Source organism: Crocuta crocuta, unplaced genomic scaffold (genome assembly GCF_008692635.1).
Source record: "Crocuta crocuta isolate KB4526 unplaced genomic scaffold, BGI_CrCroc_1.0 scaffold233, whole genome shotgun sequence".
Taxonomy (NCBI): domain Eukaryota; kingdom Metazoa; phylum Chordata; class Mammalia; order Carnivora; family Hyaenidae; genus Crocuta; species Crocuta crocuta.
In genome coordinates this window covers 2,863,360-2,884,644 of record NW_027529526.1, presented here as the reverse complement: position 1 = coordinate 2,884,644, position 21,285 = coordinate 2,863,360, and the positions used below count along the sequence as shown (strand labels likewise).

At 50.6% G+C, this 21,285-nt stretch overlaps 1 protein-coding gene across 5 annotated transcripts in view; it reads right to left on the bottom strand.

Annotated features, from left to right (window-relative positions):
• Window positions 1-10,481: 10,481 nt before the first annotated feature.
• Window positions 10,482-21,285, bottom strand: part of USH1C (USH1 protein network component harmonin) — a 47,854-nt gene continuing 37,050 nt past the window's right edge. For 2 of the 5 annotated variants that reach the window (XM_077761125.1, XM_077761120.1), the window contains 7 exons: window positions 18,679-18,720; window positions 18,111-18,164; window positions 17,684-17,783; window positions 14,448-14,554; window positions 13,113-13,168; window positions 12,042-12,161; window positions 10,482-10,915 (listed from right to left, as the gene is read on the bottom strand). In XM_077761125.1, coding sequence (XP_077617251.1) covers window positions 10,903-10,915; window positions 12,042-12,161; window positions 13,113-13,168; window positions 14,448-14,554; window positions 17,684-17,783; window positions 18,111-18,164; window positions 18,679-18,720 — 492 coding nt within the window. In that variant the 3' untranslated portion in view covers window positions 10,482-10,902. Of the gene's footprint in view, window positions 10,916-12,041; window positions 12,162-13,112; window positions 13,169-14,447; window positions 14,555-17,683; window positions 17,784-18,110; window positions 18,165-18,678; window positions 18,721-21,285 lie in introns of those variants that run through there. The other 3 variants (XM_077761122.1, XM_077761123.1, XM_077761124.1) reach the window with 3 other exon arrangements.

The following is a 21,285-nucleotide window of genomic DNA, read 5'->3' as shown; positions in this document are numbered from 1 at the left end:
ATTTCTAGGAGAGAGAGAGAGAGACAGTGTGAGCAGGGGAGGGTCAGAGAGAGAGGGAGTCACAGACTGAAACAGGCTCCAGGCTCTGAGCTGGCAGTCAGCACAGAGCCCGACGCGGGGCTCAAACCCACGAACCGCGAGATCATGACCCAAGCGAAAGTCGGACGCTTAACCGACTAAGCCACCCAGGCGCCCCTTAAATTTAAATTTTTAATTATAAATGTATTAAATTTATAAAAATATTAAAATTTTAAAATAATTTTCATTTATTTTTGGGAGAGAGAGAAGAGAGAGAGACAGAACACGAGCAGGGTAGGGCCAGAGAGAGAGGGAGACCTAGAATCTGAAGCAGGCTCCAGGCTCTGAGCTGTCAGCACAGAGCCCTACGTGGGGCTCAAACCCACAGACCACCCCACAGTCATGACCTGAGCCAAAGTTGCAAGCTTAACTGACTGAGTCACCCAGGCACCCCGAGTTCAGCTTTTTTAGATTCCACATGTAAGTGAGATCATATACTACATGTCTTTCTCTGACTTATTTAACTAAGCATGGAGCCCTCAAGTTTCATCCGGGTTGAAAAAATAAAGAAAATAAATTTTCTTTATCTATTCAGACATCGATGGACACTTAGGTTGTTTCCATGTCTTTGCTGTTGTAAATAATGCTGCAACATTTACTGATATTCAGTAATTGAGTTCCTACCTAAAACTAAAGTGGGCAGGAACAAGGTGCCAAGCCCTTTATTGCATTACCTGGCTTGATTGTCATCTTGCTTTAAGGCAGGAGGAAGAACACAGAGAGGAAAACTCATTTGCCCCAAGACCCCCAGCAAATTACATAGCAGAGCCCACTTCCTACTTCTTGAAGCATCCTGCTGAGAAATGGGTGAGCTGGGGATAGTGGTGGGGTAAACAAGGAAGGCAAAAAAATGGTGTTGGAAGTTGTCTAGTTGGAAAGGGATGCAAGGTGGTGCGTGGGGACTTGTCTGGCGGTGGTGTCTGCAGAGCAAGCGCGCAGTCCTTATTGAGACTTGGCTGCTTGAGCACGTGCTGTATTTAATGTATGTGGGCCGACTTCCTTGTGCACAGGTAAACCTAAATAAATGGAAGTAAGTGTGGGTCATGCCTACGACTATGACACTGTCAGTTAGGAGGGAAGAAGACCCTACTCCCTGGTGCTTGGGCAATGAAAGACCTCTCCATTCAGGCAAGCAGAGACCTGAAAAGGAGGGAGGGAAGGTGGGAGAGAGAGTTAGGGATGAGAGACAGAAATGCGCACACACTACCTAACATTTGTCTGCTTGAAGGAAACGTTGCTGAAGTATTCCCCTCATACCCCATGTAGTCAAAATCTATTTTTAGCTAACATGAGTACATTAAAAACTCAAAATGGTGAATATATTTAATTTTAAGCTTTTTGATAGCCAGCGCATCCTTGAAAAGATGTGGGTGATCTGGGGCTTGGGCAAAGGACAGAGCCTGGAAAAGTCTTATTTTAAAAAGAGCCCAGTGGCTGGGGCGCCTGGGTGGCTCAGTCAGTTAAGTTTCTGACTTCAGCTCAGGTCATGATCTCGCGTTTCGTGGGTTTGAGCCCCACATTGGGTTCTGTGCTGGCAGCTCAGAACCTGGAGCCTGCTTCAGATTCCATGTCTCCCTCTCTCTCTGTCCCTCCCCTGCTCATGCTCTGTCTCTCTCTGTCTCAAAAATAAAATAAACTATAAAAAAATTTTTTAAATAAGGAGCCCAGTGGTTTGGGAGAAGCATCACCTTTTCTACTGGAACTGGAAAAATCAAATCAAATTCTTCTGCTGGTCAACCCCCTGGAGGAAGAGGGTTGGGGAGGAGAGTGTTGAGGTGTTGCTTGCTCCCTTAATTAGGAGAAATAACCTGGCTCAAAAATGGAGGCTTTGGGGGCACCTGGGTGGCTCAGTTAGGCATCTGACTCTTGATCTTGGCTCAAGTCATGGTCTCATGGTTCATGGGACTGAGCCCCATGTCAGGCTCTGTACTGACAGTGTGCACTTGCTTAGGATTCTCTCTCTCCCTCTCTCTCTGCCCCTCCCCCCTCTCAAAATAAATAAATAAACTTTAAAAAAGTTTTTAAAAAGGATACTGTGATCTGTAACTGAGGCAATTAGCCAATCAATTAACAGGCATTTATTAGGTATCCTTTGAGTGGCAGCTGGGTTCCCTTGTAACCCTGAAAAGTGAGTATTATTGTGTCCTTAGGAAACCGAGGCCCAGAGAGGCTAAGAGACTTTCCCTAGCTCACACTAGGGCATGAAATTCAGGTTCATGGATAGGCTAGATTGAAATTCAGGTTCATTTGGGTCTGGACTCCATGTGCTTCTCATACCAGTGGTTCTCAGAGTGTGGTCCCTGGACCGGTAGCATCACCTGGGAATTTGTTAGAAATTGACTAAATCTGAAACTCTGGAAGTAGAGTTTAGAAGCCTATTTTGGTGAGTCTTCCATGTGATTCTGAGGTGTGCAACATTTGAGAACCTTTGCTCTCTACCACATTGTATGCTGATAAAGAACAGTAACAGATTGTCCCTGCCTTCAGGGGCCTACGGTCTGGTTGGGAAGACAAGATAAACTCATTTATTTTTTTTTAAAAAAGGCAACCTTGGAGAGGTAGACTCCTGGAAGCTTTGTGGGGAAAGGTAGTCTTGAGGGATGGCCCAGCCCGTGTGGGTAAAGAAGTTGGGGAAACTGTCTGGTTGGGGAGGGATATCAGTGCGTAAAGGTGGGAAGGCTGGAATAAGACTATCCAGATGCAGTGAGCGAACCAGTGAGTCTTGCTGGGAGGGGCACATTGAGAGGCATCCTGGAAAATAATGAGGGCTGGATTGCTAGTGCTCTGGAATTTAGCTCAGGAGCTCCCTGCATAGATTCTGCCCCTACAGATGGCCACTCTTCACATCGCCGATCTGGGAGCACCAGAACCAGCAATGGAAGCTAAAAACAGGCTCCCTCACCCACTGACTACCTGCTTCTCGGCTTTCAGCACTGGGCTCAAACATCACTTCCTTGGCGAAGCTTTCCCTGAGCCTCCTCCAAGCTGGACCGCTTAAAGCTCCCTGCCTTGGGTCTCCCAGTCCCTTGGGCAGTCCCCGTCACTGCCTTTACCATCCAGTACTGTGGTGATTCATTTGCAGGTCTGTCTGCACCGCTGCCTGGGGGCTGTGTGAGAGCTGAGAATGTCTTATGTAGCTTTGGTTCTGGCACAGGGCAGGTGCTCAACCTCAATAAATATTTGCTAAATGAATGAATGAGTGGACGAATGAGTGAACGAATCAATCAGTGGTAATATTTACCCATGGACAAACCAGCTGTGTGCTTGCTCAGCCAAGTGAAAAATTGATGTCTGTAAATTGAATTCAACTTTCTCGTTGACTTACATTACATCATTGAGGTGCATTTTCTTTTTTTTGACAGTCTTGATTCATTTTTGGTGTATCTTTATTGAGCACATACTGTGTGCTGGGCACCTTACTAGTTGTGGTGAATACAGGGCTTATGCAAAAGGAGCTCACTGCTCAATCTTTTGGGAGTTCCTAACACCTTGCTATTAAGATTTTTGCTTTTAGTTTTCATTGGCACCCTTTTATAAGAGTGCATTTAGCCTCTTCTGGGTCATAGATACCTTTGAAAATGATAAAAGCTCTGGGTTACTTCAAAAGGAGATCTAAATGCTGGGATTCGCAAACTCTCCCTAAATCCATCTGTGGACACTGAGTGAGTTAGGAGATGGCTGCTGCAGGGGTGTGTGTTGGACTATGCTGAGAGTTTGGCACCACATCAGCTAGAATTTTGCTCCATGGTATCTGTCAAGTGAGTGATGGGGCCTTAACAGTAGAGTCAGAGCTGACTTCCTGGTCTCAGGATTGTCCCTGACTGATGAAGAGTCTGTGGCCAGAGTGGCCAGCTCTGCAGCATTAGGCAGAGAGGAGAAGTTCTACTTCCTCTGGGGTGACTGCCTTCATCACTTGCCTGTGAGGCTTGCCTCCGTTTTCTGCCTACCTGTGAGCAGCATGGACTGTGGGGAAAGACAATTTCTCTGATTTCTCAAGTGCTCTTGAGAATGCCCTACCCTCCTGATTCTTGGAAATGTATAAGTTATAAAGGCAGGGAATTTTTGTTTTCACTTTTCCTGGAAGTGTTTTGCTCTTTATGTACCATGAGAATTAGATCTGTAGCCATTTGTCCAAATAATTGTTCTTATCCAAAAGGATAATAAGATGTATCCAGCAATTCCACTGGTGGGTATGTGTCCAAAATAATTGAAAACATGGTTTCAAAGAGATATTTGTACACCCATGTTCAGAGCAGCGTTATTCACAATAGCCAAATATGGCAGCAACTCAAGTGTCTATCGACAGAGGAATAGAGAAGCAAAATGTGGTATAGCCACACAATGGAGTAATATTCAGCCTGAAAAAGGAAGGGCATTCTGACACATGCTACAACATGGGAACACCTTGAGAAAATTATGCTAAGTGAAATAAGCCAGTCACAAAAAGACAAACACTGCATGATTCCACTTGGGTGAAGCACCTAGCATCAAATTCACAGAGAAAGAAAGAGTTGTGGTTGCCAAGGGCTGAATAGAGGAGAGAACGGGGAGTTATTGTTTTCTGGGCACAGAGATTCGGGTCTGCAGGATAAAAGGAGCTCTGGAGGTGGGTAGTGGTGATGGTCGCACAATAATGTGAACATGCTGAATAACTCAACTGTGCACTTAAAATAATTGAGATGGTAAATTTTATCTTATGTGTATTTTACCACATTTAAAAAAAAAAGATAATAAAACTTCCCTTATCTCCCCAGGAGGGCCAAAGGGTTATAGCCAGGACCAGGTCCCTAAGTTAAGCCTCTAAGGTGCCAGGAAGGCTAGAGCTCTATCTCCCTAGGTGTGTACCTTCCAAAAGTCTAGGGTGAGAATCCATGATCCTTTCCATTCCTTCTCAAAGAAATCAAGTTTTTCTGCCCTCCCTTTTCTGGAGGGCAGGGGGATGGCTGCCTCTCTGCTGTCTATACGTGGGGAAAATCCCTATGGAGTGTCCCACCGCTCATGTTTGAGATTTTTTCATCTCATTTTCATCACATCACCCTGGGGTAAGGTCTGGGGCCAAGGGGGAAGGGGGCACAACACATCTGTCATTTACTATAAGGTAATTGATAGGAAATCGGTCTCTGTTATAGAATACCTCATGTGCACACTCAAGATAAAAGTAATAAAGATGCATATTAAAAATCCAATCTGTAAACACACACACACACACGCACGCACACACACGCACACTCAGCTGGTGGCCTGCTGGAGGGGTATGTGATGCTTCCCCAGAAAGGGAAGGTGCATGGAGGACTTTCTTGGGTTAACATTCCTAGAGGAGCGAAGTTCTGCCCAGCTGCTATAGTTGTAAGAGTGGGGGGCACAGAAGCAGAGAAGGAACAAAGGCCCACCTTTGGAAAGCCCCATCCTAAGGGGTGAAATGAGCCCCAAGCTGCTCTTCTACAGCATCTCTGACAGATTTTTTTAAAGTTAATGTCAATTTGGGATCCAAGAACTGGTTTTAAGCACGTTATTTGTATTTCTTTTGATTCTTATAATTGTACATAGTAGGTAGTATTTATATTTCTTTTATAATTGAAGAAAAGGAGGTAAAGCTAAAATAACACAGTCCTCAGGGTGCCTGGGTGGCTCAGTGGTTTGAGCATCTGACTCTTAATTTTGGCTCAGGTCATGACCTCATGGTTTGACTCAGGTCATGATCTTCACGGTTCATGAAATCATTTCCTGCATCAGGGGTTCTGCGCTGATAGTGTGGAGCCTGCTTGAAATTTTCCCTCTCCTTCTCTCTCTCTCTCTCTCTAAAAATAAATAAACATAAAAAAAACCACAGTTCTCACTTCTCAGGACATTGGGAAGCAAGTGTTGGAATCCCTGTTTCTCAGGCCTTGGGAGTTCTGTGGTCACAACAGACCCTCCATTTCGCCATTTTCTTGTCCCCGTTGGTGGCTGAGGAGCCAGCCCGGCAGGTGGGAGTTAATGAGGATTCCATATACTGTGGGAGTGTCCTAGCCTCTTAAACCATAGGTTCCTCCTAGAATAGATCACAGGGAGAAGACAGGGGAAGAACAGAAGGAAAAGAGCAAGAGAGAGGGAGATTTGGGGGACCTTAGAGGACACTGCTTTGTGCCTGCCCAGATCTATTTCACCATCCTCTGGAACAGCAGCCCAATTTTCCTTTTGGACCTCCCTCTTTCCCTTCACTCAGTCTCTGGGGTGCTGGTGGGGCTACATGGGTGGCCATGTGACTCAGGCCTGGCCAATCAGGGAAGTCCTTACCACCAAGTCAAGCTAACCATCATGAGACTCAGGGTTTAGCTGAGACTATTAGTATAGACATGTGCTTTTCCCACTGAGGCTGTACTAGCTATAGAATATGTTTTGAATGCTGGAGGCCATCTTGACATCACATGGGAAGAGCTCATCTGAGAATGAAGTAAACCAGAAGATGGTGGAGACAAGGGATGGAGTGATGGGTAATTTTATGAGCCATCTTGGCTAGGCCACAGCACACATACATTTGGTCAGATATATCTGGATGTTACTGTATGGGAATTTTTTAGATGAAATTCATATTTAAATTAGTAGATTTTGGTGTGCTTGGGTGGCTCCGTCAAACACCTAACTCTGGATTTCTTCTCAGGTCATGATCTCACAATTTGTGAGATTGAGCCCCATGTTGGGCTCTGTGCTGACAGCTCTAAGCCTGCTTGGAATTCTCTCTCTTCCTTTCTCTCTCCACCTCTCCCCTCTCAAAATAAATAAATAAACTTAAATTAGTAGATTTTGTGTAAAGATTATCCTCCATAATGTGGGTGGGCCTCATCTAATCAGTTGAAACAAAAAAGACTGATATCCTCTGAAGAAGAGAAAATTCTGCCTTCAGAATGCCTTGGGACTTGAGCTGTACCATCAACTCCTCCCTGGGTCTCCAGCCTTCTGGTCTACCCTGCAGACTTTGGACTTGCCAAGCCCCACAAGTGTGTACACTAATTGCTAAAAATCTCTCTCTCTCTCTTTCTGTCTCTGTCTCTCTGACTCTGTCTCTGTCTCTCTCTCTCTCGTGTGTGTGTGTGTGTGTGTGTGTGTGTGTGTGTGTGTGTGTGTTTCTTTGAAAACCCTTGTTTCAGATGGCCCATCAGATTCCTGGTGTCACTGCTTTAACACTTGATCCATCCAGACATGACGTCAAAAACTCTTGGATTTTTCACTTAAGTGGCCATCTTGAATTGGATTTCTGTCACTTACAACCCAGAGGGTCCATCTCAGGAGGAAGCAGGAGCTCACCCTGACTGAGCTCTCATTCCATGCCAGGCCCAGTGTTCCCCTTTTACCATTGATCTGGGCTTTGAAGGATGCTTAGAAGTTCACATGGGCATGAGGAGGACAAGGCAGAGTGAACATGTGCAAAGACACAGAGAAGTGATAGAACATGGCCAGCCCTGGAAACCAGAGTTCAGTGTGGCTGCAGTGAAAGACGTGATTAGCAAAAGACCAGAGTGAAGAAGTTGTCGGGTAATGTAGGACTTTGAATGCCAGGCAGAGGAGTGTGACTTTGTCCTGAGTACAGCATGGACAGCAGTGGAGTTTGAAGGAGAGCCAGGTGTTGGCTGGTTCATTCTGCAGTGTGAAGGACACCGTGAAGCAGAGAGAAGATAGAAGCAGAGAGGAATTACTTTATGGCTGGAGTTTTTCCTAATGTCCTCGAAACCACGTTCTGTGTGCTGTTTCTTTCTCATCAGGTAGTGTAGCATGGTGGTTAATGATATGGACACATCCTGGCTCTGCCACTTAATGTCTATTCGACCCTAGGCATGTAGTAATTTAAGTCTTGCTGCCTCAGTATCCTCAGTGCAGAGAACATCATTGTCCATCTGCCTCTCAGTAATGTCTTACAATGATTAAATGTCACTCTATGCTTAGTGCTTGACACGTAGTAAACATCTAGAAGTTAGTAGCAATCTTACTTCTACCGAGGCCAGTAGGTAGGCCCATAGGCTGCAAATCCTGGGTCCCAGGAGGACAGTGTGGCAGGCTCTCTGGCCCTCTGCCCTCTGCCTCTGCCACCCCCACCTGCTTTTCCCAGGGGGTCACTCCTGCTCCCTCCAGTTCTCACAGAGGCATGGCCAGCCCGGGCCCCAGGGAGCTGGGAAGGGTCATAGCAGGGACAGGAGGAGAAAAGGGCTTTCAGCTCTGGAAACAGATTCTTATCCACATCTTAGCCTGGGGAGTTAGGCTGAAATGGGTGAAAACCAGCTTCCTAGCCCTGCACAGGCCCAAAAGGGGTGTCTTGGAAGCTTAGAGGCTGTAAACTTGACCCTTTTACTCTGACTTCCAAATGCAGAGGTGAGAAGCTCAAAGCAGGCTCAGCATCCCCAGGGACTGGCTGTGGGAAGCAAGTTCAATGAGATGGATAAAATGCTAAAAGTTCAGAGTCAAAAGTCATCCTTGAATTCCCAGCCTTCTTAGTTATTTTCCCCACTGTATGGTACAGTAGAAATGGTAGCCGTGCCACCAACTTAGGCGGACCCTGGATGACCTCTTTCGCCTCAATTTTCCCAAATACCCAATGATGGGTGTTAGAGTCAAAGGTGGCAAACGGAGTTCACCTTGTGGAACAGATTTGATCAGTTATTGCTGGCTGCCTGGCCGGCTGGCTAGAGCCCTGGGACAGAAGAAGCAATGTCGGTCGTGCACAGGGAGGGGAAAGAGTGGCACATGGGCGGGCAGTCCTTGGCCTGGAGGGTTTGTCTGGGCACTGACGTGGAATCTCATGTCTGGCCCAGTCCCCTCGGTGGACTCTGGCTTCAGCAATGTTCCTCATGGCCCCCACAGAAGGTTGGTGACAACAGTGCTGTCTACCTTATAGAGTTAAGGGGAGCAGATGAATGTAGTGCTTAGAACAGTACCTGACACGGGGTGCCCGGGTGGCTCAGTCGGTTAAGCGTCTGACTTTGGCTCAGGTCATGATCTCACAATTCGTGGGTTCGAGCCCCGTGTCGGGCTCTGTGCTGACAGTTAGCTCAGAGCCTGGAGCCTGCTTCTGATTCCGTCTCTCTCTCTCTCTCTCTCTGACTCTCCCCTGCTCACGCTGTGTGTGTCTCTCTCTCAGAAATAAATTAAAACATTTAAAAAAAGAAAAAAAAACCAACAGTACCCGACGCACAGTCAGTGCTATCTAAGTGTTGGCTGTTGTCTCTAGGCTCCTCGGGGGGCTAGGCACCAATTCCCATCACTGCAGTTTGAGATGGATACCAGGGTCCAACCAGGCCCAGCACATAGTAGGTTATCAGCAAAGATGAGTCCCCTTCTTTTACCTTCATCTTGGAATTGTCTCCAGAGCCAGGTTAGAGGCTAGATAAGAAAACACAGAGAATTCCTCAATGTGGTTGCTGTCTCTGGGTGCCAGCTATTAGAGGGTCATTGTGGCTATTGTGGCTTTGTCTCCACTAAGATCAAAAAGTCCAGCAGTCTCTCACTCTCTGCCCCTTTCATTGAATACGACTCACTCTGCACAGTCCCTGCTGTTTTAGCAGTCATGTTGGGTGGGTCATGACCCCGTCCCTGCCCAACCTCAGCTGATTGGACCTAGGATTGGTCCCTGGCCCCAGGGTAAATCAGCCTCAGGTAGATCAGCCCAANGAGCTACAGTTAAAAGGTGTAAGATTATATTGGCCAAGGTCAAGCTGAGCTCTGAGGACACAGGGGAATTGGTGGCAGAGACAGGAGGCCTCAACTGAGAGCCGCTGATCAGAAACACCTGGAATCAGAGCCACCTCCCATTTCCAATTAGGATGCCTGGGGACACCGTGTGTCCTAGTCTTGAGTACCCCGATAACCCCTCCCCTCCCCTGGAGCTAGCCTGAGAGCCTCCCTGGGCCCTGTAACCAGGGGGGCATTGACTTACCTGACACCCTCCTGCCTCAAGTCCTTGCCTCCTTCCATGATTTTCCACTGGATGGAATTTCACAGACAGAATGGACCCCCTGCACCTGCCTCCCTCCCTAATATCCCGTCTTAGTGACTTTAGGAGAAGCAGCTATTGTCATGCTGTCCCTGAGTGAATCTGGGGCATCCCATACTTAGAGGTAACCCTCTGGGGCTCCTGCCTACAACTATGCTTTCTGGCTTCGTTTGCTGCCATCTTTCTCCGAAGAGACATCAAACCAAGCCAAGCCCATCTTCTGCTGCTCCCGCCCCACTTGCTTGAAGCCAGCCACTGGCCATTTGATCGTGCCCTCATGTCAGACCCAGATTCCAGAGCTGGGTCCTATTTCCTACTCTTCAATAAGGGCCAAGGCCTCATGTTTTGTTTGTTTTGGTAATTTTTTTTTTTTCAGTTTGAGAGTCTTGAATCTGCTGCCCCAATCCACACTCACTTCTGGAAGTTGGAAAATAAAGCTGTTTATTTTGTTAATGAGTTTGGAGGAAGGTTTGTGGCAGAAATTAGCAGAAGCAAGAGGAGAGGGAGGGGAGAGAAACCCAGGATTCAAGGCCTGTTCAAATTCAAGGGGGTAGTGTCCCAGTGTTGGGAGAAACCAAATTCACAGGGCCGGGAGAAGAAATGAGAGTCTGCATCCCAGGGGCCCTCTTCAGAATGGCTACTTCCTCCCTCCATGGTGGCCGTCAGAGGAGTGGCCTGCGGGGTTCCTTCTGGAGCCCTACTTCAGGGCCGGCGGGAGTCTGACATCCCTGGGTGCTGGCCGTAGGTTTCAAGGATGCCTACAGGCTGGCATCTCCCAAGGCTGGTTCCAGGCTTTGTGTTTGGGAGGGTGAGTCCAGAGCTCGCTGACTTCCAGGGGTGAATCTGCCTTCTCCTTCTGCACTTCAGAAGAAGGTCCTGTGGGGAAGAGGAAGCAGACCAGGCGGGTGCAGGCCTTGTGGGTGCACACGCAGCCCAGGGCAGGGGCTGACAGCAGGCAGCACCAGGCAGGCCCCACGCGGCCCCACAGCAGCCACAGCCACAGCACACAGGAGGCCAGGGAGAAGGGGTGGGATGAGACAGGAGGGGGCCAGAAGGCAGTGTGGGGCCCCTCACAAAGAGCATGTGACCAGTGGCAGAAAACAGAGGGCCATCGAGGCCATCCCAGAAGCCAGGGCACAGCGGGCCCACTGTCTTGGGAGCATGAGGCCCTCATGTTTTGAGAAACTTGTAACAGAAAAGTCAACAAGTCCAGGCCTGGGTCTGCCCCGTATGCTGCCAGCTGTGGGCCTTGGGCCACACCAAACACCAGTTTCATGGCCACCTGCCAGCTCTGTCCATGAGCACAGCTCTGTCACAGAGTGGGAAACACATCCCCAAACTGGGCTCCACAGTGTTCCACAGAGGACACTGTCAAGGGAGCTTGAGCCAAGGAAGAGAGAAGGCACAGGGGACAGTTTGGTCCAAGCAGGGCTTAAGCCATGACAAGTCACAACAGGACATGAGCAGCTCAGATAGGCCAACCCTGGTTCTTTGGACCAGCCTTAGTTGCCTCTTAATTGCCCCGGCTCTGCCCAAGCCCAGGGGGCCGGTTGAGCAGGGGCTCCCAGAGGGTGGCGTTCCCAGGGAAGGGAGGCACATTTCGCTGAGGGCACCTCTGGGGGGGTATCCAGGCTGTACTTCCTGTGGGCTCAGCCAGCCCATATGCACTGTCTGTGCCCAGTAGAGAATAGTGCTCACTGCCCATCCTGCTTGTGTGGGAGCTGCATAGGACCCGTGGCTGCTCTCAAGGTCTCCGGTGAGTCAGGATACTCGGGTCCCGAGCGTGCTACAAACTGGGCTCTGCTTGGCTCCCCCGAGTGGGAGGGTCTTTGAGGTGGATAGAATTCCAAGGTGGCTCACAGCAGGCCTGGATGGCACTTCAGGGGTGGCGCCTTGTACAGCTTTCCAGACACCAGTCCAAAGAACCTGCCAGCACCAGCAGCAGACGGCCACTACATGCAGCATGGACAGACAGGGCCCTGCAGCCCGCCTGCCTATTCACCATGGGGGGCTGCCAGGCTCCAGCTGCAGGAGGAGCCCGTGTCTATGCACGGGAGCACGGTCTTCAAGGAACTTTCGGACCGGCTGGGGGCTTTCGGCTGCAGAGGAGGGAAGAGAAGAGCTACATACGCAGAGCAGAGCAGGAAACACAAAACATGGCTTGGTTATTTCCAGGCAGAGCTCCATCAGATCTCTCTCTTCACTTAGCTACCGTCTCGGGTCCTACCTAGGCCCTGGGTCCAGAATTAATTGCTACAAGACCTTGATTTCTCCAAGACATACACACAACTCAGCCAGTGCTGGGCAGAGGAAGCAAGCAGGCACCACCCATACAGGCAAGCAGTGGGGTGAGGAATAAGTGAGGAATAAGGAGCAGGGGGGAGCGCGTGAGAATCAGGATGGAAGCCAGACACCAGAGAGGCAGAGAGACAGACAGACAGAGGAGAAACGGATACACAGTAACAAAGAGAGAAGAGCACAGACTCAGGTCAGGAATGGAGAAAGCAAGAAAAGGATAGGGTAAGAGAGAAAGGGCATATATAGAGAGAGACAGACAAACAGAAACATAGAGCAAGCTGGAGGCTGGCCCAAGGCTCCCTGAAGATCCTACAGGATGTGGTCCTGGCTGCTTAGAGACTCAGCATGAGGGAATGCAGTTACCTATCAGGAAGAACTTTTACCGGACAGTAAAAGACACAGAAATCTGTAAACTAGCTGATGATGGTGCAGGGGATGAAGTCCCAAGTGGGGAATCAGAAATCCTGAGTCTGTCCCAGATTCAATGTTTACCTGGCCTGAGATCTTGACCACCTCTGGGTCTTAGTTTTCCAAATGCCAAGAAGAATTTGGACAAGACAGTCGTGGAGGCAGCTCTGACAATGCTTGGGGGCAATGACTTAGTTCTAGGCTTTCTCTAACCCGGGAGCTTTTTAGGATCAATTACTCCTAGAAGCTGTGTGCTCGGACTGATCCTTCGGGCTGGATGAAAGCTGGGGACAGACTGGGAGAAGGCGGCCAAGATTGTGGAGGAGGAGAAAGAGGAAGGAGAGGGCCAGGTACCGCACACACTTACAGCTCGTCATCATACTCCTTGGGGGGACAGACGGCAACGACGAGGTCGATCCAGTCCTGTGGGGAGAGGCCCTGTGACTCTGGGGCATGCTCAGGGATTGATGGCATGTCTTCCCTTGACACGCCATTCCCATTCCTGGTGGCTCAAGGCCAGCCGTCTGGGGCCTTCTTGCCATGGGGAAGCTTCCAGTCTCTGGGGCTTCATGACCATAGAGCCTAAGGTTTACAAGCCCTTGAATGACACTAAGTTCTTCCCAAATGCTGATCTGTGGTCCAGGGCTGGGAAGCAACCTCAGAATCACCTGGGTGATTTCTTAAAACTCTAGACTAGTAGACTTGCCCCTGGAAATCAGGGGTAGGCCCTGGGAAATAGTGTTTTTAACAATCTCCCTAGACCATTCTGAGGCACATCCAATCAGGGAACTTCAGCTTGCTGACCCTAACACTTGAATCCCCTCACTGGCATCACTGCCATCCTCCTTGGCTCATCCATCATTGTCCACCCTTGGCTTGGGTGTATCCCATAAAAAGTACGTGAAATATCACTGGGCCCCTCTAACATGCAATATAGCTCCTACCAGTAAACTGAAAGCTCTCCCCAGGGCCTCCCTCCATCCAATCCAGTTCTGCCCTTAAGAAACACAGGGAACACTTCTGCTCCCTCTACCCTAATGTAGCCCTTCAGATAATCAAAGACAGTCATCGTGTTACCCGCGAGTCTTCTCTTCTCCATATCCCTTCATGTGGGTCCCAGGCCCATCTGGTCAGCATCCTCGGCACTGAACTTAATACCTCAGGCTCGGCTGCCTGCATACAGTTGCACAGGTTGTGCATTGCACAACATGAGAGGGCACCATCCACACTGTAGTCTGCAGGAGGGCACCCCCTCGGATTGTGCAGTGCACAGCCAGGGAAACCTTATGTGGTGACCTTGACCCAGGTGGCTGTCTAATGAGCACAGAACAGACTACCACCAGACCCTCTTCCATTTTGGGCCCTCTGTTTCTTTTAATGGTTTCTAATAGCCCCAAGCACCGTTGATTCCTCATCAGTGTGCACTTTGAGAAGACCTTGCCACACCTGGTCTTCTGGAGTCGGTATGTGTGCCATCTTTATTTTGGACTCAAGGCCAGGAACTGACATTTATTTTTCTGAATCCCATCTTGTCATATTGAAACCATTGACTGGATGTGTTATATGAGTGCCACCCAAGAATTTCCGGGACCCTGGACACCCGCCCTGGGATGGGGCATCCTGACTCTAAGGCCTGGCTGCAGAGGCCAGGGTTTGAGTCAGGCAGGCAGGGGAGGCAGACAGGCAGGGGGGTTGCTCTTACCCCCTGACTCCAGGCCTTCTGCAGGGTGGCCTCTGCCTCAGCCAGGGTGTAGTCCGTCACAATCTTGCCATTGATCGCCATGACCTCATCCCCTTTCACAATGCCACCTGCAGGAAGATGAGACTGACTGGTCAACTAGCCTGTCTGTGACATGTGCGTGTCCCAGGGCTTGGCAAAGGTGAGGGGCAGGGGGTCACTGTACGGCCGCAGAAGAAACCTGACTCCTTAATCCTGGGATGGGCTCAGAAAGCATGAGGGGAACAGCCCACTAGGTTACTCAAAGGGCACTTCCTACCCACCCTGTCCACACGCCCTCACCCTAGCTCAGTGGAGGCAGGATGCCAGTGGTGAGCCATTGCCACCCTAGCCTTTGCCCAGGTCTCTACTATGACAGAGGGAGGCAGACCTGTGTCACCCACGAGGCTATCAGAAACATGAGCTAGTTCTGTGAGCTCTCCCTTTGTGTGCTTCAGCCCTGCCAGTCTGCATCAGGCCCCTGAGCGGGCTGAGCTCTCTCCTGCCCCAGATCCTTCACATGCTGTTCCACCTGGGACCCTGGCTGCTTCTCTTCCTTCTCTTCGAGTGCTCAAATCAAATCAGCACCACGTCTGATGCCTCCTCAGAGAAGACTGCTCTGACCCACACACAATCTCTAGCAGAACTTTCCTATTATTCGCCCATGGCATCCCAGTCTTTTCCTGCTCAGCATTTTCACAATTAATAATCCTGGTTGGTTGATGGTCCCTCCCACCAGATGGTCAGTTCCATGAAGGGCAGAGCCTGCCTCTTGGTTGGCTGTTATACCCCTAGCACTTACCGTAATACCTGGCATAAAATAAGAATTCAGTACATTTCTTGAATACATGAATGATGTTAAAGGTCTTCCTGGATACAATGACCTATGGTCTAATAAGTTTGGGAAAAGCTGAGTTATAAGCTGAGCAGAGTTATTCACTGCAGGACTTGTCAGAGCCTTGCACATGCTACTATGTATTGTGGCTCTCCAAGAAGCGGGTAGATTTTGTGCATGGTTTCTCATACATCTTCAACTTCAGAACCTTAAAAAAGCTTTTTTAAGGAATTTCTCTCAGTTCTGCTGTCCACAGAACATTCTGTGGATTATGTTGAATAGATCACCCAGATGCCTTGCAGGCCTGAGGCCACAGGAATGTGGTGTGTGTTACTGAACATGGTATGGCAGTGGCTTAAAAACACATCTGCTTCTGGAGAAACTTTCTTCAGCTGCTGGTAATTCCCAAGCAGTGTGGGACCAGACTATAGGCAGCAGTTTCCTCTGGCCAGTGGGCCCGGGAACGGGTGACTTTCACTTTCTCCTTTTGTACAAACACAAGATGGAGCCTCAGGAGCAATAAGGCAGTGGTTGGGCTGGAGCTTTGTAAGGAAGGGAAGGCCCCTGGAAAAGTCATCCATTTATTCTGGTCCTCTTTCCCTGTCAGACACAGCAGATGGGTATCTTCCCCGAAGATGTGCCAGATGGGCTGGGAGGGCAGCAGTGGGCCATGGCAGTTGCCTACCTGAGCAGGCCCCACTCCACAGCTGAGATGAAGGCTCAGAGTGTGGCTGTGAGAGGCCCAAGGTCATCAGGGGGCCATAGGTGGTGGACCTGGACTCGCCTTTGTAACCCACAGAGGCCTGGCTGCCAGCAGCCTGGTGACTGGCCCAGCACTCTGCCACCTGCCCATGTTATCACCCACCCTTCATTCTGTCTGCAGCCTAGCACTGCCCAGGAGGGATCTGACCATGGGATTCCTGCTCTGTCCTGGAAAGGCGAGGGGCCTGAGGCTCCTCCTTCAAGTCCACCGATTCCTTCACAGAAGACTCAAGAGTACTCGAAAGGCTCCTGGACTTGGAAGAAGAAATTACTGGGGCGCCTGGGTGGCTCAGTCAGTTAAGCATCTGACTTTGGCTCAGGTCATAATTTCATGGCTTGTGAGTTCGAGCCCCATGTCGGGCTCTGTGCTGACAGCTCAGAGCCTGGAACCTGCTTCAGATTCTGTGTCTCCCTCTCTCTCTGCCTCTCCCCTGCTCATGCTCTGTCTGTCTCTCTCCCTCTCTCTCTCTCTCTCAAAAATAAATGTTTAAATTTTTTTTTTAAAAGTCACTAATGGTGAGTTTCAGACACTGGCAGGTAAGTGGGCTTAAGACAAGAAAAAGCAAAATGACAAAACTGCTTGGATTCAAGGCCTACCTCCACCACTTACCAGCCATGGGTCCTTGAACAAACATGAGACCTTTCTGTGCCTTAGTTTCCTAAGCTGTAAGATGAGAGTAATAACAGTACCTGGTTCTGGTGTTGTCATAGGGTTAATGAGTTAATGAATGCTTTAGACAGAGTAGGTGCAGGTACTTAGAATAGCATCTGGGGCATGGTGAGTTCTTGACAGATGTCGGCCCTTATTTTAAAAGGACAGGGATGGGGCGCCTGGGTGGCTTAGTCAGTTAAGCGTCCGACTTTCGCTTAGGTCATGATCTCGCGGTTCGTGGGTTCGAGCCCCGCGTCGGGCTCTGTGCGGACTGCCAGCTCAGAGCCTGGAGCCTATTTCAGAGTCTGTGTCTCCCTCTCTCTCTGACCCTCCCCTGTTCATGCTGTCTCTCTCTCTCTCCTAGAAATAAATAAAAACATTTAAAAAAAAAAAAAAAGGACAGGGAATGGGGCACCTGGGTGGCTCAGTCGGTTAAGTGTTGGACTTCGGCTCAGGTCATGATCTCACAGTTCGTGGGTTCGAGCCCTGCATCAGGCTCTGTGCTGACAGCTAGCTCAGAACCTGGAGCCTGTTTCAGATTCTGTGTCTCCTTCTTTCTCTGACCCTCCCCTGCTCACACTGCCTCTCTCTCTCTCTCTCTCAGAAATAAATAAAACATTAAAAAAAAAGTTAAAAGGACAGGGAAGGTTTTGATGGTTTTTTTCCTGCCTTTACATGTGCTCTCCCCTCTTCCTGGAAGGTTCTTTCCCACTGACTTATCTTTTAAAGCTCAGCTCAAGTATCATCCTGGAGGACAGGGTGGGGTCTGGTTCACTGCATACCCATAGTCCTGGCACTATCATATGCCCACAGACAACATGTGGGACTCAGTGGATTGATGGATCCATCCAGATGGCAGCGAATTCTTGAGCGATTGTCAGCCCCCTCAGGTCAGCAGCTGTGTGCTTTCCTGGGGGGCCTTGTATACTACTGCACCATCCCCAAACTGGGGCATAGCTGGCCCCCACTTACCATGCCGCTCCGCAGCTCCCCCCTCATACACAGCCGAGACGACCACCTTCCCAATCGGGGAGTCCACACCGCCTTCCAGGGCCAGATCTAAGGATCCCTCCTGGGTAGGGAAAAACAGGCCTTAAGGAGCCACGCAAACAGCAGCCCATGGGCACCTATGGGCCTCGACAGGGCTATGGAGAGGGAAGGAGAAGCCATGGGGCCAATGGCAGTGCCATCAGGGAAAAGAGGGGGCACAGACGCTAAGTGGGGCCAGGGTATGTCGTCCCACCATAGAAGGGGACATCCACAGGGGAGAGAGGAGAAGAAAGGGGACCTGAGGAGTTACCCAAGAGTCAACTCAAGAGTAGGAGAAGCAGGAGACCAAGATGGAAAGGGGCTGGGGCATAGAAGGGTGGTGGCTGTCTGACGTCCATGTGCCACGTACCTTCTTAATGCGCAGGAGCCGGACATCCTTCCCTATGATCTGCTCTGGGGTGAACTAGAGGGAACAGAGTTGGAAGCTTTGAGTCAGCCTGCAGGGTAAGGGTGGGGCCCCACAGAGCACATGGACAAGGAGGCCATTCCCAGCTCCACACCCATCGGTCTTCAACTGAGGGGTCCCAGACCTCATGTGGGCCACAGGAATACAAACCACACACAGAGGTGGCCACGCAAGTCCCAGATCCATTATTTCCGAGAATATCGTGAGGGCTGGCCGGGGCATGCCCCCCAGCAAACCACACAGCACCTGGTGCACAGTGCTCACTCAGCACTGCTGTTATAACCTTCCTGGGCCCCAACGCACACACACACCAGCCCTGTGGGTCAAACCAGAATGCTGTTTTGAAAGAAGCCTTCCTCCCAAAGACCAGTCGGGGATCCGTGGGGCTCCTCACGTGTCCCACTTCATACCCGGGACCCACAGGGCTCAGAACGTACCACCACTGAACACACTGTAATCCCCCATCCCCATTCCTGGGATTACTCCCCAGGGGAGGAGACTTATCTCTCACCATGGAGTAGGGGTCAAAGTCTTCCTCATATTTCCGGAAATCCTGGAAGCAAAGGGAGGGTGTGAGGGCCACAGAGCAGAGTTCCCGGAGGGTCACGCAGGAAACAAGCTTAAGGCAGAGGAAGAGGTGTGAATGGGTCAGATGTAGGGGAGAGCGAGCATGGGGGGGCAGCGGGGCAGATGTGGCCTGGGTGCGGATGCAGGGAGGAGGCGGGAAACCCCAATAGCCAGAGTGCCCCTGCCTGGGGAGAAGCAGGAAGCTATGACGGCGTTTGAAGGAGCCTAGCCCTGGACCCTGCACTACTCCAGTGGGGCGGGCGTCTGTAGCTGGTCGGGGCACTCACTGCCATTCAGATGGTCTGAGCAGCCAGTGTCGGCCTTGCGGAAGGTGTCATCCGCCCACAGCTTCGTGGCATTCAGGCCCTATCTGAGTTCCGCCAGGGACCCATGAGAGGCCCGGTTCAGGTTCTGAGGGTGAAGCCCAGCTTGTCTCCACCCAGTGCTCTGACCCCAAAGAAAGACAACACTGCGCAAGAGGCTGCTCTCCCTGGGGAATCCGCCACAAGACGACTGGGGGGAGGGGAGCAAAGGATTGTCAGGCTTCAGGAGGAATAGGGGTGTCTGTGCTTCCCCGTGCCCAGCACTGTTCTATATGTAATGCTTATCTAGAATATAAGAGGCCTCCCCATAATCTTAGCCAGGGGAGGGTAGGAAGGAGACAGAGCTCAAGGGCTCTGGCTTGGGGAGGGCTGTGGGACCAGTACTCCCAAGAGGTAGACACAAGCTGGCAAGAAGGAAGATGGGGGGCAGAGTCAGCACACTCTGCCTTCCTAGGAATTGCGCACAGAGAAAGGGAGCCTGGGGTCCACAGACTGAGGGTCCAGGCACGCCGAGTCCTAGGGCAGCAAAGCCATAGTTCATCCCCATGGGCAGGGGGCTGCACCCAGTGGCAGGGCCCACATGGGCCCTGTTGGACTATGTTGGACACAGTTCCCTAGGCCACACCAAGTGTCCCCGCAGGCCTGTGGCCAGCAGCATGGAGGGGCCACTGCCCTCTCTACACCCAGCATGCAGCAACCAACCTCTGGGCACAGGATGAGGACGAAGTATCAGCAGACAGGGAGGACCAAACTCCCTGGGCATCAGTCTGCCCTCCCTCCTCATTAGTCTTCATCGCCAGGCTCAGCCCCAAGAGCCTGAGAGTCCAGAGGCTGGCCCAGCTCAGAGGCCAGTCCCAGGTCAGTGTGTGGGTGGCAGATGGCAGACAGAGGAAGGGATGCAGCAAATCCACAGGCACGAGAGGTCACTAGGCAGGATATTGAGTCAATGCTCTTTCACTGAGGGCTCTGACCACTTCTGGCTGTTTCTTCTGGAAAACTGGATAGTGCTGGCTGTGGTCTTCCCTTTTTTCCTCCCTGTGAGAATCTGCCCTCAGGATGGGCCAGATGGCAAGTATTTGTGTCATGTGTGAGTTTAGATCATAGACTTATAAGCCACTACAGCTGGTCAGCCCTTGAAGAGGGAGGCCAACCCTTCATGCAAGAGACGGAGAAACTGAGGCCCAGAAAGCTGACATTTATGTCCAAAGTCATCCAGCCAGGGGGTAATGGAACCAGAGTTTGACTTCCAGTCTAGGTCCTTGCACTCCTCACCGTCCAGCCTCTCTCCCTTTGAGGGTTGTCTGTACCCTAAACAATAAGGCCCTTAAATGTCTGTCTCATAATCACAGTGCTTTGAGAGGCAGGATGGTGCAGCAGGCGGAGCCTGACTGTGGGTCACCTGACCTCCTGGATGCAAATCCAGGGTCGGACAGTAGCTGTGCCCTCATGGGCATGTTTCCTAACCTCTCTGTTTAAGCCTGCAGTTAACATCGGTGAGGTTGGCTGCAAGATCCTTCTCTGTCTTGGGATCTCGTTCACTGGTGGTGACACAGCCAGCCCATTGACTGGCTCTGTGAATATGAGCCCCCAGGAGGGGGGAAGGTAAGTGACTGCCTGTCAGATACCCCTCATGAACCGGGAGAAACATCCATATCCTTGTGCACAGGAACACACCAGGCAGGTGGAGGGTCTGGGCTACTACGTCCTCCCTGCCTGGTCCAGTGCCAAATACAGCCGTGATCGGCCTTGAGGGGACAATACAGGGGAGGGGCAGGGAGACACCTCGGGCCACCCTGTATTTTCTCCTAGAGCTGGAGCGAGGGCCCATCTTGGCCTCGGTGACCCTCTGAGGGGTCCCTCTGCCCTGCTCTTCTTTAAACAAATGTAGCCAAAGAGCAGGGCTCTCAGGGATGCTGCTGCTTTCTTAGGTTGGGATGCAGTCTAGTAAAACCAAGGTCCCCTCCTGATAGGAGACCCTTCCCAACTCCCGGCTGCAGGCAAATGGAACACAGCTCTGGCCTGAGGCTCTGGCAGATGGTGGTTGGGCCTGTCTCAGAGCCAAGTGGCACTCCTGGCAGTGAGAGAAGTCAGAGTGGGAGGGATGGGGGTGGCGGGGAGGACTGCAGACACACGACAGGTATCGCTTTACTTGTCTGAACGCGGTCTGATAAACCACCATCCTCTTCAACATCTCCTGTGGCTGCCAGAAAAAAAAAAAAAAAAAAAAA